At 43.2% G+C, this 13,725-nt stretch overlaps 1 protein-coding gene across 6 annotated transcripts in view; it reads left to right on the top strand.

Moving 5' to 3' along the window:
- Positions 1-510: 510 nt before the first annotated feature.
- The window catches only part of rfx2 (regulatory factor X, 2 (influences HLA class II expression)), a 32,877-nt gene continuing 19,662 nt past the window's right edge, over positions 511-13,725 (top strand). For 2 of the 6 annotated variants that reach the window (XM_080431708.1, XM_080431712.1), the window contains exons 1-2: positions 511-657; positions 11,538-11,649. In XM_080431708.1, the coding sequence (XP_080287834.1) occupies positions 632-657; positions 11,538-11,649 (138 nt within the window). In that variant the 5' untranslated portion in view covers positions 511-631. Of the gene's footprint in view, positions 658-822; positions 990-5,890; positions 6,056-11,518; positions 11,650-13,725 lie in introns of those variants that run through there. The other 4 variants (XM_080431710.1, XM_080431709.1, XM_080431711.1 and 1 more) reach the window with 4 other exon arrangements.

A 13,725-nucleotide genomic window follows, 5' to 3' on the forward strand; every position in this document is an offset into this window, starting at 1 on the left:
TGAATAAAATATTGTGTGTTTTTAATTTTAGTTATAGAGGGCAATTATATTGTATTAAGGCATATAAGGCTTATTACCCAGGGATCCTTGTAAAGCAAATAGACAGTTCTCTCAAACAATTCCTCCTGTACAGACTGCACTTTATTTAGTTAGAAAGGTACTGTAGGCAGAGGTGGAAAGTAACTAAGTACATTTACTCAAGTACTGTACTTAAGTACCATTTTAAGGTATTTCTACTTTACTGGAGTATTTCTCCACTACAATTATTTGAAAACTTTAGTTACTAGTTACTTTGTAGATTTTGATTATTATAACAAAACATACATTAACCACTTCAGCCCCCCCCCCATATTTTCAGTGGTAAGAACCAGCTTAAGAACGCCCCCTAGCGGTCATGTTGTATTTCATTAGAACTGGGCGGGGTCTAGTGGTTTCGGTGGGGGCTGTGTGTGACGTAGTCAGCGGAGGGTAGCAACAGTTGCCTCGAGACCCCCTCGCACCATAGTGACTGTAGCCGTGGAGACAGTTACTTACCAACGGCCGCAACACTCAGCAACAGCAGCAGCAACTGCCTGGAAGTCAGCGAGCAAGTGAGAGAGAGAGAGAGAGGGATAAAGAGAGCACAACAACCATGGCAGAAGGTTTCTCAAGGCAAAGGTGACTATATCTTAAAAGCATTAGAGACATGAAATTAATCTGACTTTGGATTAAAAATACACCCGGATTGAATTTCATCGCCAGCCCCTCCGTTTCCCTTCCATGTCATAACTTTCCCTTCCTTGTTTGCTTCCTTCCTTCCTGCCCCAAGTTCACTGTAACGTTAACGGACTTCCCCCAGTTTTCTTATTTAATTTAAACTAAATCCACATTAACAACAACTCCCTGTAAGTAATAACAACTTGGGGGCCAAACGCATCGGCAACGCTTCTGGATGCGCTGTTTGTACTGTAAAGGAAACGGGCTCGATCGTCACTATGAGTCGTTGCTATGTAAGTAACGCCGTGGAGACGTTGCTATCGGTCTATGGTGGTTGCTATTCAAGCTACAGGTGGCTCGCTAATGCTAACACGTACAGGCGTAGTTCCCCACTAAAGATGTTTGAACGGCTGCTGCGTTGCAGTGTGCAACATCTATTTGCCTCTTCTCTATAGAATATTGCCAATGTGTCTCTGTCGTTACGACACACACCTAAAGTTTGATCGAGCTTTGTGTTTTTTTTGTTGTTTTTCTCGCTCATTTGGATTCGGAGCAGGTGGCTCTAGCTCCTCCATGGGAACAGACTATTGACTGGAACGGACCGATGGGATTCACTTATCAAACCCCCATGTCGTTCATTTACATTAGCTCTTCTAGTTGTGCTGGTACGTTTAAAGTCAATGTTGAACGTTACTAAATCGTCGATCACTTATATTAGCCTATACAAAATAACTTTCGTTGAATGCGCTCCACGTTCAGTGTTCGTGTTTATTTATGCACCCCCCAACGCGACTTAACACAACAAGATGGGTTATTTAACTACAGCTACTAACTTAACGGAATTGTCACTTTAGTGTTGTTACTGGGATCAGACGAGTTCGTAAAGAGTTCTACGAGTAAAATACACACCAGACAAAACAATCGCATATTACAGCTAGGTGGTGCTGTGATGATTATTTATTCTTTGGTGGTCTTGTCTGTTTTACGGTCTCATTTCAAAGAGTGATGGGCTTGATAATATTGAAACTACACATTCCTCACAGCGTGCATAATAAGTCATTGTATGTTAGTAGGAAGTCTTGTGTTTAGTTTCCTTGTTTACATTCTCTTCTTGTAAACATTCCATGTTGTGTATTGGCTTGGTGCTACACTGGTGGTCTGGTGATTGTGTGCTAATAGTGAAGCCTTCCAGGTGATAATGACACAGGTGTAGTACTCCTTCCTTTGTGATTGCTCTGACTGTGGAGTTGGGTGCTGATACCACTGTGGTGCTGCATAGAAATAATAACGATAATAATAATAAGAATGAATACTTTATTAACAGTTTGCAAAAAAAAAAGCACAGAAAGTACAGTTCTATACAAAAGGATGCTTAAAGGATTAAACCCAAGAAAGCACTATGGCTTGTTTCCATTGGGGTCCTGTGTAATACCAAATTGTCAAATATTATGTAAGAAAGAGGAAAACATTGTGAAAATAGCCGATCTACAAGTTCACACCGCCTTGCTTGTGAGCTTGTAGTTTTGGCTATTTTCACAACATTAAAAGTGCTAGTCAAGGGGGGTCCCCAGTTCAAATATGATTATTTTGGGGGTTCGCTGCCTGAAAAGTTGGGAACCCTCAATTTAGCAGACCGCGCTGTCAGATACTCATTCCTTTGCCAGATCTATTTCCTATTAAGTTTGAGGCACTGTTTCTGTCTTTGCAACAAGAACATTCACTCATCAATTAACAGTCTCTCTCTGGTTTGTACTAATGGAATATGCTACATGGTGGCGTAACAGGTGTATTTCTACACACCGTTTTATCTTCCAAGGCACACGACTGAATGATTCATGTTGGGTAGATGCATTATTGATGCAGCCCGATGCCTTGTTCGTTTTAGGTGAAATGGGGGCACATTTTTGTTACTTTTCGTTGGTCTTTTAGATTAGAGCAGGTTTAGAATTCTCTCCAAATGAATGATCGATTTGATGGCTCATTTGTCACTGCCCTGACAGGTGTGTGTGGTAGTTTACACTTTGCAGCACTTTTCTCTATATAAATATTTGTTGCTGTTCAACTTGTACAATTTTTTTTTGACACAATTTGTTTTGAGAGCAAGAATGTAATCCTCATTTAATGGAACATGCAGCTTGGTTTTACACAGGGTGACTGAATCGGAATCTACTCTTTGATTGGTCACACACTCTCCTCAGCTACAAAGAAAACAAAGGAATGACCGCACTGAAACTCTGTGATCACCCCCCAGCCCCCCAATCTGAGCATGTTGCTGTTATGTTTACATGGCAACTTGATATACAAATACACCCAAAGTCATGGAAAGAAAAGAGTTGGGGTGGGCCAGGGGGCGAAATGTTATTCTTTTAAAAGTCAGTGGTTTTAATCAGGCTATTTTTCTCCCTCTTTGTGGTGGGAGTGCAGTGCATAGTTTTGGCTTGCAGAGGCAGGTCATGAGGAGAAGGTGTTCAGAAAGGAGAACGGAAGAACATGGAAAGCAGCCGTTGGTGTGGAGTTTAGGCTCTATCACCATACTTTTGTACAGTGATGATCTCTACTGCGTTCTGATTCTGAAGTGGTTGACATGTGCGATCTGGGCTTTTAATATCTGTCTTTCTTTTTACATAATGTAGAACAACATGCACTCACAGCGTAGCCAGATTACACTAATTTATCACAAGTGCAGTGAACCACAGGCACCATTATTGACACAGCCCGGAGCCTGTGATCATGGTCATGCTTCATTGCCTCTTAGCGATGGATGCCACAGTGACCTGTGATTCACCGACGCGTCAGGCTTAAGACTTTGACTCCTCTCTGGTGCCCCTCTAAACAGCTCCCTCTCTAGAGTCACTCGTGTGATTGTATTTAGCAGTGTGTCCACATTTACCCGTGTGCCATTTTGAGTGTTTTAATGGACTTGTGAGTAGTACAGTGCAGCTCTCACATGGACAGCTGCAGTGATCTCTGGGGTAGGGGATGACCCGACACAGCTTTTGGTCACATGTCCTGCGCATGTATGCGTGTGGGGGCGTTTGCTGATGCTGTATTTAGCTCATCTTGATGAGCCCTATCACCGCCGCAAGGAGAGATTTTGTCTGTTGTGTTATTGTTGATGGTATTCATAAAAATGCATTTGATATCCCACTGTGCTAACCATTGCCTGGCTTGTGTGCATTTCATGATGTGAGGTTAACGCTATTTTAATGGGTTATCCCAAATCTCCAGTCAAACGCATGCCAAGAAATCACAGAGCAAAGCATAAAAATGAAAGAAGAATACCCTGAGGGGCTTGTTAAGTGGAAATTAATGGTGTCTCTTTACACGCAAATATGTCATTTTCCTGATCTTGAATGTTAATTTATTCATGCCAAGATTCAAGAGACTTTATTTGTGACATGCTCATATGCGTGTGCAGTCAGTGAAATGTTGGTACGGTAGACTCCACCAGACTTTGCTACAAGTATGTCCAACATACAAACAAGATATAGCCTAATACAAGTAAGGTAATACAAAAGTTATAATACAAGTAGGTTGTGTGTGTGTGTGTGTGTGTGTGTGTGTGTATATATATATATATATATATATATATATATATATATATATATATATATATATATATATATAAATAATTGCCATTGCCATGTGTTCATTCCACAGTTGCATCAGATGAAAGTGAAATACTGTAGTTTAATCTTACTGTAAGTGCCTACTTGACTCAATCATATTTCATTATGCTGGGGCTTCCCAGGTAAAAATGTTTTGGAAATCATTGTTGGCTTATGTTGCTAGGATACTTAGAAACAACCTCCTTAAGAAAAATGTTGCCCATCATTGGACCTGAGACAACAGTTTGCAACAGGTTAAGACTTGTGAAATGAAATGTTTTTTTTTCAGGGGCCCTTCTATTTCTTTCTCTCTTGCACACACTCTCTCTCTCTCACTCACACACATACACACACACACTCTGTGTCATCTGGGGGCATTCTTTACATTCCACCTGGTTTGTATCGTAGCTACACAACTGCTAATTAAATTTCCTGCCACAAACAGCAGACAAGACTGCGACATTTGCATTACAATGACCGCCTTCTCCCCTCCCTCTCCGAGCCTTTCAGGCAGGGTTAGCCGACCCCCTACCATCGCTCTCCTCACTTTTTCCTCTGGTTCTTTTCTTTTGTAGTTTTAGACTAGTTTGTTAAGAGATGTTTCTTTGTGTGGCTGTTTCCTCGTCTCTTCTTCAAAAAGTAACTATTGTCATTGAAAACATGCTACAAAATAATGAGAGTAACCAAGGCTAGACCATTACATGGGAGAGAACTGTACAGAAGGGTGAAAGTAAAGGGTGATTTTTATACTTATTTGCACGCCAGTGTCACGCACGGAAAATAGCAGTTGTGAGCTTGTAGATCAGCTATTTTTGGTGCGCGATACCTGTGCGTAACAAAGATAATATAATAATAAATCAAGCGTTAGTAGTAGACCCAGGCTCCAATGTTGGTTTCTTCAGTGATTTTCTAGGTCTCCAGGGTTGCACGTCAGACTCGTTTTAATGAGAAGATCTGATGATTTCCATAGGTGGAGGAAGGCTGTGCTGAAGGGAATGTGTCCTTGTTAGAGGCTGGCCTTCAGATGCCACCTCTGTCCTCTGATCAAACTCCCACCTGTTGGCTTTTGTATATAATTGAGCTAACCCAAGCAAACAATATGCCAATTGTTTAATTACAGATTGATCTGCGTACCTTTTGTCTTTTTTCCTTGTCCGAGTTCCTACAGCCAGGAAAGGAACAATGGCAAACCGTAGTCTTTGTGCAAGCAGACAAATATTAGACTCGTTGGGATTCACACCCATCCTGGAACACCGCAATTTTTTTAATTTATTTTCCATCATCAAGAACAAATGAGAGATCATAAAATTAAAATGTGATGATAAAACATTGGATGCTAAAGTACAGTGTACAGTCACAAGAAAGTAGTTTGAGTGATGAGTTGACACACTACACAAACTGGCACCAGAAAAGTCCACTCCCTTCATGGCAACAACTGGTAAACCACTATGATGGGATCTGGCAACATTTCAGTTCTAAACACAGGATATTGCATTGCAAGGAGATGACACATTAATTTGTGAAAGATTACCAGAGGACAGCATGGCGCACTGCCGACTGCGCAGAGCGAAGAAAAGCGCTCGGATCGGTTGAATCTTCAAGCATTAACTGCTGGTGACTCATGGTTCTGTTGATGCTTGGAGAACATATGATGTATTACAGTCAGTGTCATATCTGTTTGGACTGGTACAGCCCTCGCCAAGAAAACCAACACCCCACTGATGAGACCTAGCCGTTATCACTGATTCAAGGTAGAGTACTCTGTCAGCTCTGAGGTCATCGTGGATTCTGCCTCTTTATAGAAAACAATCCCAAGTATGGATGGATGTATTATGGGGGGAGCGGTTGTCTTACTAGTGTGGCACTTGCGTGGTCAACTCAAGATTGTTATCAGTTAAATCCTTTAGTTGGCTAGAGTCCACATGTGTCCTTAACAAGATCGCATCTCTGTGTTCTTAGTCATGGTGTGTTTGGATTAAATGTGATCCCACTATGATCACGTTTTTTCAAACAAGTCATGTTTTTCCCATGGTTCATCAAGGGGAAAGCAGCCCAGCTTTTGCAAAGGGAATCTGTAACTAACGCTTTAGGAAGGGTTGTCCGTATTGTGGCCTTTGCATCTAGCCGTGAGTGGAACCCGAGTTGAGATTCTACCTTCTTCTCCACGTGTTGGAGGAGGATGCTAAAAGGTATGTATGGACTCAACAGCTATGCATTTAGCCAATGTGCACAAAAGCTATTGTATGAACCGATAGATAACCTCTGAAGGTGAAGGTGAAGATGATTTTCCACAACATTACACAACAAACAAACAAAAAAACAAAGAACGACAAATGAATGACATGGAAACGGCTCCACAATGTTTCACAAACCCCTTTTCTTTCCCTCCTCACCATTGGCAACCAGGTGGCACAACAACAAATGTGAAGAGTGAAGTTCTCTCTACTGTGTCATCAGCACGGCAGGCTTGAAAAAACAGGAGAGATTTGCTCATTAACAACGGAGACGCCCACATAAGAGATTAAACTGATTACCTTGTGACTGTTGCTCCTCTCTCGTTCTCTCTCTCTCTCTCCTAACTTTACTTCTCCCAACCTTGCATAATTATTTTCCTAAATCGCTATTCTTCATCTTGAAATGTTAAATGGTAGGAGGGAGGAAACAGAGCGAGGGGGTGGTTATCTGGAAAGGTTCAAGAGAGGTGGGGGACGGGGTTGTTGGAGGAAGGTGTATGGGCGAACACACCGTCTCCATGGCAACGGTTTGATCGTTCTCTCTGTGGCTGTCAGGCCTGCGTTGCACATGGTGACGGATAGAGTGGACAGGTTGTGGTGAAGACCAGATGAGGGGAGGCTAGGATTTCTCTCTCTCTCTCTCTCTCTCTCTCTCTCTCTTCCTCTTGCCCTGCCATCTGCAGACCCTGAGAGCTGCTTTGATTGGATTAGCCATGAATTAATGAGACAGGCTTGAAGAACAGCCTCCGTGGTGGAAATCTCTTATCATATCTTAATTCGCTCTTTGTGTGAGTGTGCCTGCCTCGTGTGCCCTGTACAGCCTTTAAAAAAAAAAATGTTTGAATCAAAGAATACAAAGTCAGTCAACCTGAGATTCTCTTAACAGAATGGTGACAGTTTTTGGTTGCTCCATTAAGATTATTAGTAATGTAAGTGATCCGTTGAACTTCCAGACAGGGAATAACATGCTTGTTAAAACCGCATCAGAAAACCTGCTCTGTGTGTGAATAAATGTTTTGCCAGAGTGACCAGTCTTTTAGTGGTCAAGAGGGTGGAAGCTGGACTGATCAGAGCACAGTTGGTTGTGAATGCTTAGGGCTACGCATACACACACACACACACACACACACACACACACACACACACACACACACACACACACACACACACACACACACACACACACACACACACACACACACACACACACACACACGTATTTCCACTTTATTGCCATGTTGTGTCAACTTCCACGAGTTGTAAAAGGGATTAAACACTGTGTTGCCTCTGCTCCAGGTGTTTCGCTGTCTCCCCAATGGCTGGGTTATCAAGTTAGAAAGAAAAGCAATAGTTGTTCTGGCGCAAGACATGGTTGAAGGGGAGACTAGTAGTACCTTTTTTTGTAATTAAACATTTCAAGTACATCCAAAACAGAGAACACTTTATTCTGCCCTCCTGAATCAAGTCTAAACCAGCATGAAGTCTTAAGATTTTTATGTAATCTTTACTCTCTGCAAATGCGAGTGTAATTCTGCCCTTGCCCTCAGTGTCTTCCCCCTGGTGTCTGAAATTAATAGCTTACATATTTATTGTTGTAAGTTTCTGCTTAGTGTGAGATAGAGGGATCAGTTGGGGGATGGCATTGTTTGGTTTGGGAAGTATTCTGTTGGTTGCATAGCAACAGGCTCCTGGAAACGGGAGTGGACGGTGTTGCTACTAGCAACCGTTGTTGCTCTGCAAACAATGTGGGCTAGTGCAAACATGAGCCAAGACTGTGGGCTCCTGTTTTTAATTGAACATCTGTATGTGTTTTTCTCTGATTGAGTGCTGTTGAAGTTAGATTTGTAAGTGACATGTTTAAATCTTGTCCATATTTTCAAACACAACAGCAGGTAGGCTGTAGGTTTGCTGTCTGTTTTTTTAAAAGAGCTTTAAAATTCCAGAGTTCCTAAGTTTTTCCATTTCCGTATGCCTTTTGAAATCAGGTGGCTCTTTAACAGAGGAAAAGGGATCTGCTGGTGTGTGTGTGTGTGTGTGTGTGTGTGTGTGTGTGTGTGTGTGTGTGTGTGTGTGTGTGTGTGTGTGTGTGTGTGTGTGTGTGTGTGTGTGTGTGTGTGTGTGTGTGTGTGTGTGTGTGTGTGTGTGTGTGTGTGTGTGTGTGTGTGGAAAGGCTCTAAAGTGCCGCCCATTCACAGTAGGGTTTCTGCAGTTGTCTGTGAGGTCTCCTGCGGTGTTCTGCTTTTGTGCCGCTCATAGCTGCTGGTGGGGAATTTGTGGCTTTTAACCTTCCTTGGGGATGAGGAGAATGACTCCTCTTTGCCTGTTCTCGCCAGTCCTATGCCACGGTGCACTCCACTAAAGACGGCACTTTAATTGAGCTTTTATGGAGGAAGACATGCTGGCCAGTGCTCAATTGTATAACCCCCCCTTGCCATCCACCACCACCTTGTGCTGCTATAATGGTGCAAAGAAACCCCTCAGGTCGCCCCCCCCCTGTTCAGTGAAAAGTAGTCCAAAGATAACTGCTAGGATTGTTACACTTGTATTTATAACTTGGCTGACACCCCGTGGACAAATTCCTTGCTTTAGAAAGATGCTCCGTAAATAGATGCTCAAAAAAATGATTTCCCTCCAAACCATTCTGAAAATAGTCTTTGGATAGGATTCTGCTCAGATAAGGCCTTTACAGATGAGTGCTATTTTTGCACCCATCATGACAAATACACTGGAGACGGATCAGACGGGGAGGGAGGGAGGAGGGGAAGGGGGTGCGTGCTGCTGTTGACAGTCAGACAAATGGTGGTTTCAATTGAGTGTGTCTTTGCATGTGGCATCTCCTCTCTGTCACCATTCAACCTAACATGTGTATATGACGGATGATAAGGCAAGCGATTGACACATGTCATGAATTTCAACATGGCTTTCCTTTGCTCAGCCCAATTAGTCATGTAGACAGACAGACAGACAGAGCAACGTTTCTGCCTCTAGCCAAGTCTCCATGCTTGGAAAATGTCAGCGGTGGCACACCCAACTGTTGTTATTCTCCCCACTAAGAGCTTAGTTACGCAATCTGTCTTGGCACTTTTTTGATTCAGGTACAGTAGCCTCCAGGTCTGCTGTGGCGATTCTTGGTTCACAAACCTCTCACCTTCCCCCATGCTGACAGGTCATGATATTGTCAACCATCACCATCAACGTTACCATTTGGTAGATTTGAGGCCAAGGTCCTGGCCAAAATGAACAAGCACCACATAAATGAGGATCCGAAAAGTGTCTTCTTAATTTAGTGCAAAGTTACCTTGTTTCACACCACACCCCGATCTTAGGCCAAAGACATACAGACTTGTCTTGAGAAAGCCAGAAGCTAAAAGCCAGGAGCGCACCTGTTGCACAAACCGGTATCAGATGCAACGATTGAGTTGACCTCTAGATTGTACACTACTCTACAGTGAAGTAGAAACAATTTTACATGTAATATTTTGTTTTGTAGAAGAGGGTTGACTTGTGTCTTGAACCGGTTATGCTGCGCTGACGGGGGACAAGCAGCATGTCACTATCTGCCTATGGACTGACTCACATTGAATTGCACTAGTGCAAAGCTTTTCTGCTAATGACCTCTTATCTACCCACCACCATGGCTACTACCACACAGACAGACAGACACACACACACACAGACAGACACACTACACATCCCTGTCTCCCCCTCCTTTCTCTGTGGCCACCACACTCAAAAGTTCTTGTGCCTGAGCTTTAAAAATAAATAAAGAAAAAAGAGAAATGGGAGGGGAGCCGAGCGAGGGGGGAGGGGCAGGGAGGAGGGGGCAGAGTAAGGGGTGGTCGTCATGGATTCCTCACCATAGCAACCGACAAACGTTTACAAAGCATTGAGGAATTTCCTCATATCAGCTGGATTATTGGAGCCCCCCGGAGAACGGCTCTCATTCGAAACAAACACTGGATATCATCAGAACCCTGGCCAGGGGTTGGAGTCCCACTGCCATTTTCAACCCCCCCCCCCCCCTTTTTTTTCAGAGAGAGAGTGGGGAAGTAGTTTTTTTTTTCATGCTCGCTCCCCATTGCAGTTCCATTCTTCTCTCTCACCCCTCCCATACTCCCGCTCTCTCCCCTCTTAAAAGAGAGAGCTTTGTGTCTCTCCATTTTTAGCTCCACTGCTTTGCTATGCAGCGCACACTGTCATCCAATGGAAGAGCAGAGCAGTGGCAGTGTTCTGGTGGGTTTTAGTCCTTGGGGGATGTCATTACAGTCCTACTGGTGTCCTGACAGATCCTAACTTTTCCACCTGTTTCAGACGCCTCTGGTCCTGCCAGCAGGACCAGCCATTATTACGTTTAATAATGCTTGTTGTTCCTGATATTATTCCACTGATAGAGGCCAGAGGAAGGTTGTCTCTGGGACTCGGGTGGCTTGACTGACTCTGCTTTACTTGGCTGATGCAGCAGCCCCCTTATGGCACTTTTCCACTTCACGGTACTGGCTAAACTCGACTCAAATTTAGTCACCCTTTTTGGTTGTGTTTTTGGTATTACCTCCATTGAGGTTCCATGCGAGCGGAGCAGATGCCAAACAGTGGCGTGAAAACACTGCAGACTAGACTACTGATTGGTCAGAGAGACTTGTCACTTGCACCATTGTGTCACAATGGACTATTCTGCATGGAAGCTGGAAAACTCCGGAAAACTGTTAACAAACTTTAAAACTAGCACTCTCCTGTGCGGAGGGTTTGACGTTGCTATGGCAACCATCTACATTTAGGGGGTCCTATCTGCAGTGGAGAAAGTACAGTGAGTTGAGTTGAGCCAGTGTCATGCAGTGGAAAAGTGCTAGTGTACTCTGAACACACCTGGTGCCTCTGTCTGTATGCATGGGCTGAATGCTTCCATTCTGTGATTTCTTCAGGCTTAAATTGTTACCTGTACCCGCAGGCGTTGGACCCTGTCTGTCACTCTGCTTACCCATCTCTCTCTTCTTCCCTGCAGTCCCAGCATGCAGAGCTCAGAGGGAGGCTCCGACTCCTCATCCAGCACAGCGATACGCACGTCCACATCCGCTCAGGCACCCGTGGTGCAGCCCGTCCCAGCTTCCCAACAGGTGAGTTGCTACCTCCGTCCTGTCAACAGCTGTCCCCACTCCCCTCCCCCGCCTGTTGGAGAGTTCCCTGAGAGTTCCCCTAACTTATCAAATTAAAATCAACCAAACTCTCCAGTGGTTGCTACTGGCCATGAAAACATTCAATCATGGACCCACATCTGCATGAACCTGTGTATACACCGGAGACATTGGGAACGGGCCAATTTAGCCATATGATGTGCTTGTAATAATTTCTATGATCCCTTCTACCCGAACCTACTTTGGGTTTCCGGCGTTGATTAGTAATAGATCTCCTCATTGACTTATATGGAGAAACGGCTGTCAAAGTCACTCTTTTAGTACATAAACGAGAGTAAACAAAGCTGATTCTGCCAGTATGGCATTTTTTGTCTAGACAAATCAACTTCATGTTGATTTAGCTATTTGCTATTTTAGGAAGAAAACCTAGAGCCGGATCTTCAAATTGTAAAATCAACAAGAAGTTGAGTTTTATAAAAAAAAAAGCCAGGTTTTGCAGTGTCATATATGGGTAGAATCAGCTTTGTTTCCATTCGTTTATATGGTAAAAGAGTGACTTTGAGAGCTGTTTCTCTGTGCACTGTCAATGAGGAGACCATTTTTGGAATATCAATTTCTAATCAGTGGAGCAACGGTGCAAGATATCTCACCAATTGGAGTAGTTACATCATGACAAGCCTATTCCAAAGTGTTAATGTGCTTTAAATTGTTTGCTTTTCAAAAGAAAAAAATAGATAGGGTAGATCATTTTTATTATCACACGAAAACAGTTAATCCTCCTAAGCTATTACCAGTAGAGATGTATAGTTTGTGTCAGATTGTAACAGTAACTACCACAGGTCGCGTTAGGCCGGTAATTGCCGGGTTTGGCCTTTTTTTCTTTTTACAAAGACAAATATAATTCCTTCCGGACATCCTGGCCAGGAATCAGGATGGCCAATAAAAAAGACCATTTATTATTATCACTGCCAGTGCCAATCAGACATATTTTAAATATTCTACTCCGCAAGTGCACTCTCTCTCTCTCTCTCTCTCTCTCTCTCACACACACACACACACGTAACAGACACTTTAACAGGATGTGTCAAAAGTTCTGTGTGGAACTGTTGCGACTCTGTACGACATGTTTATGAAGTTGTTTTTTCGGACCCGCAGGTCACACGTTTGAGGGAATCACTACTACACACGCACACCACCCTCCACACTACACACACACCTCCCTCCACTTCCTGTCTCTCTCAACTGTACTACTAAATGAAGCAGAAATGCTTCTTTAACACACGCGTGTCTGAGTGGTCAGCCTGGCCGATTTTGACATTTTGAAGTCAATTATCTTTGCTCGGGAAGCTCTCAGAAGGCTCCCCTTCCCTGACTATTCCTAAATATTCCATTCAAATGGGCTAGATAAATCTGAAATGTTTTCTAAAACCGAAATATGGCACCTTGATAGCATCCCGGACGTTACTTTTAGGTTAGATTGACCACTCTCCCCCAAGACGGGCAAGTCTTCACACCTCAGACCGCCTGGAGATGTGTCATTGTTATGGTTAATGGGATCATTTGCATCCATTGTGCGTAGATGTGTGTGTAAAGTGGTGTAGTGTTTCACCGTGTCAACTCGAATGCTACTGAAAGAACAGTTTATCCTGTTGTGCAATTCTTCAGATGACAAATCAAATCTCATGCTCGTATTGCGCACTGCGTGAGGCACACTGAACATCGCTAACTCTCTCTAAATAAAAATGAAAAACGTACAAAAAAAATTTAACCCTACAAATGTAGGGTTAACGTTTAAAATAAACCCAACCCCTACATTTGGCTTCTTTGAACTTTGGTAACTTCATTCATATCTCTATCCGCCTCTATCTCACCTCGGTGCACACTAAAATCCTCAATGAGTGTTCATTTATCCGTTATTAAATCGAGATGTAACCACTGCCTCACAGCTGCACTGTTCATTTTTATTCTAACAGAATGTAAAAGACGGCACGCAGTTTCACAAGTTTGTAACTTAATATAAAACCTGGAAAAGTACTTTCAAAGTGGAACAAACCTGGA

This window comes from Gymnoscopelus braueri, assembly GCF_963280865.1.
Source record: "Gymnoscopelus braueri genome assembly, chromosome: 6".
In the NCBI taxonomy this organism is placed as follows: Eukaryota; Metazoa; Chordata; class Actinopteri; order Myctophiformes; family Myctophidae; genus Gymnoscopelus; species Gymnoscopelus braueri.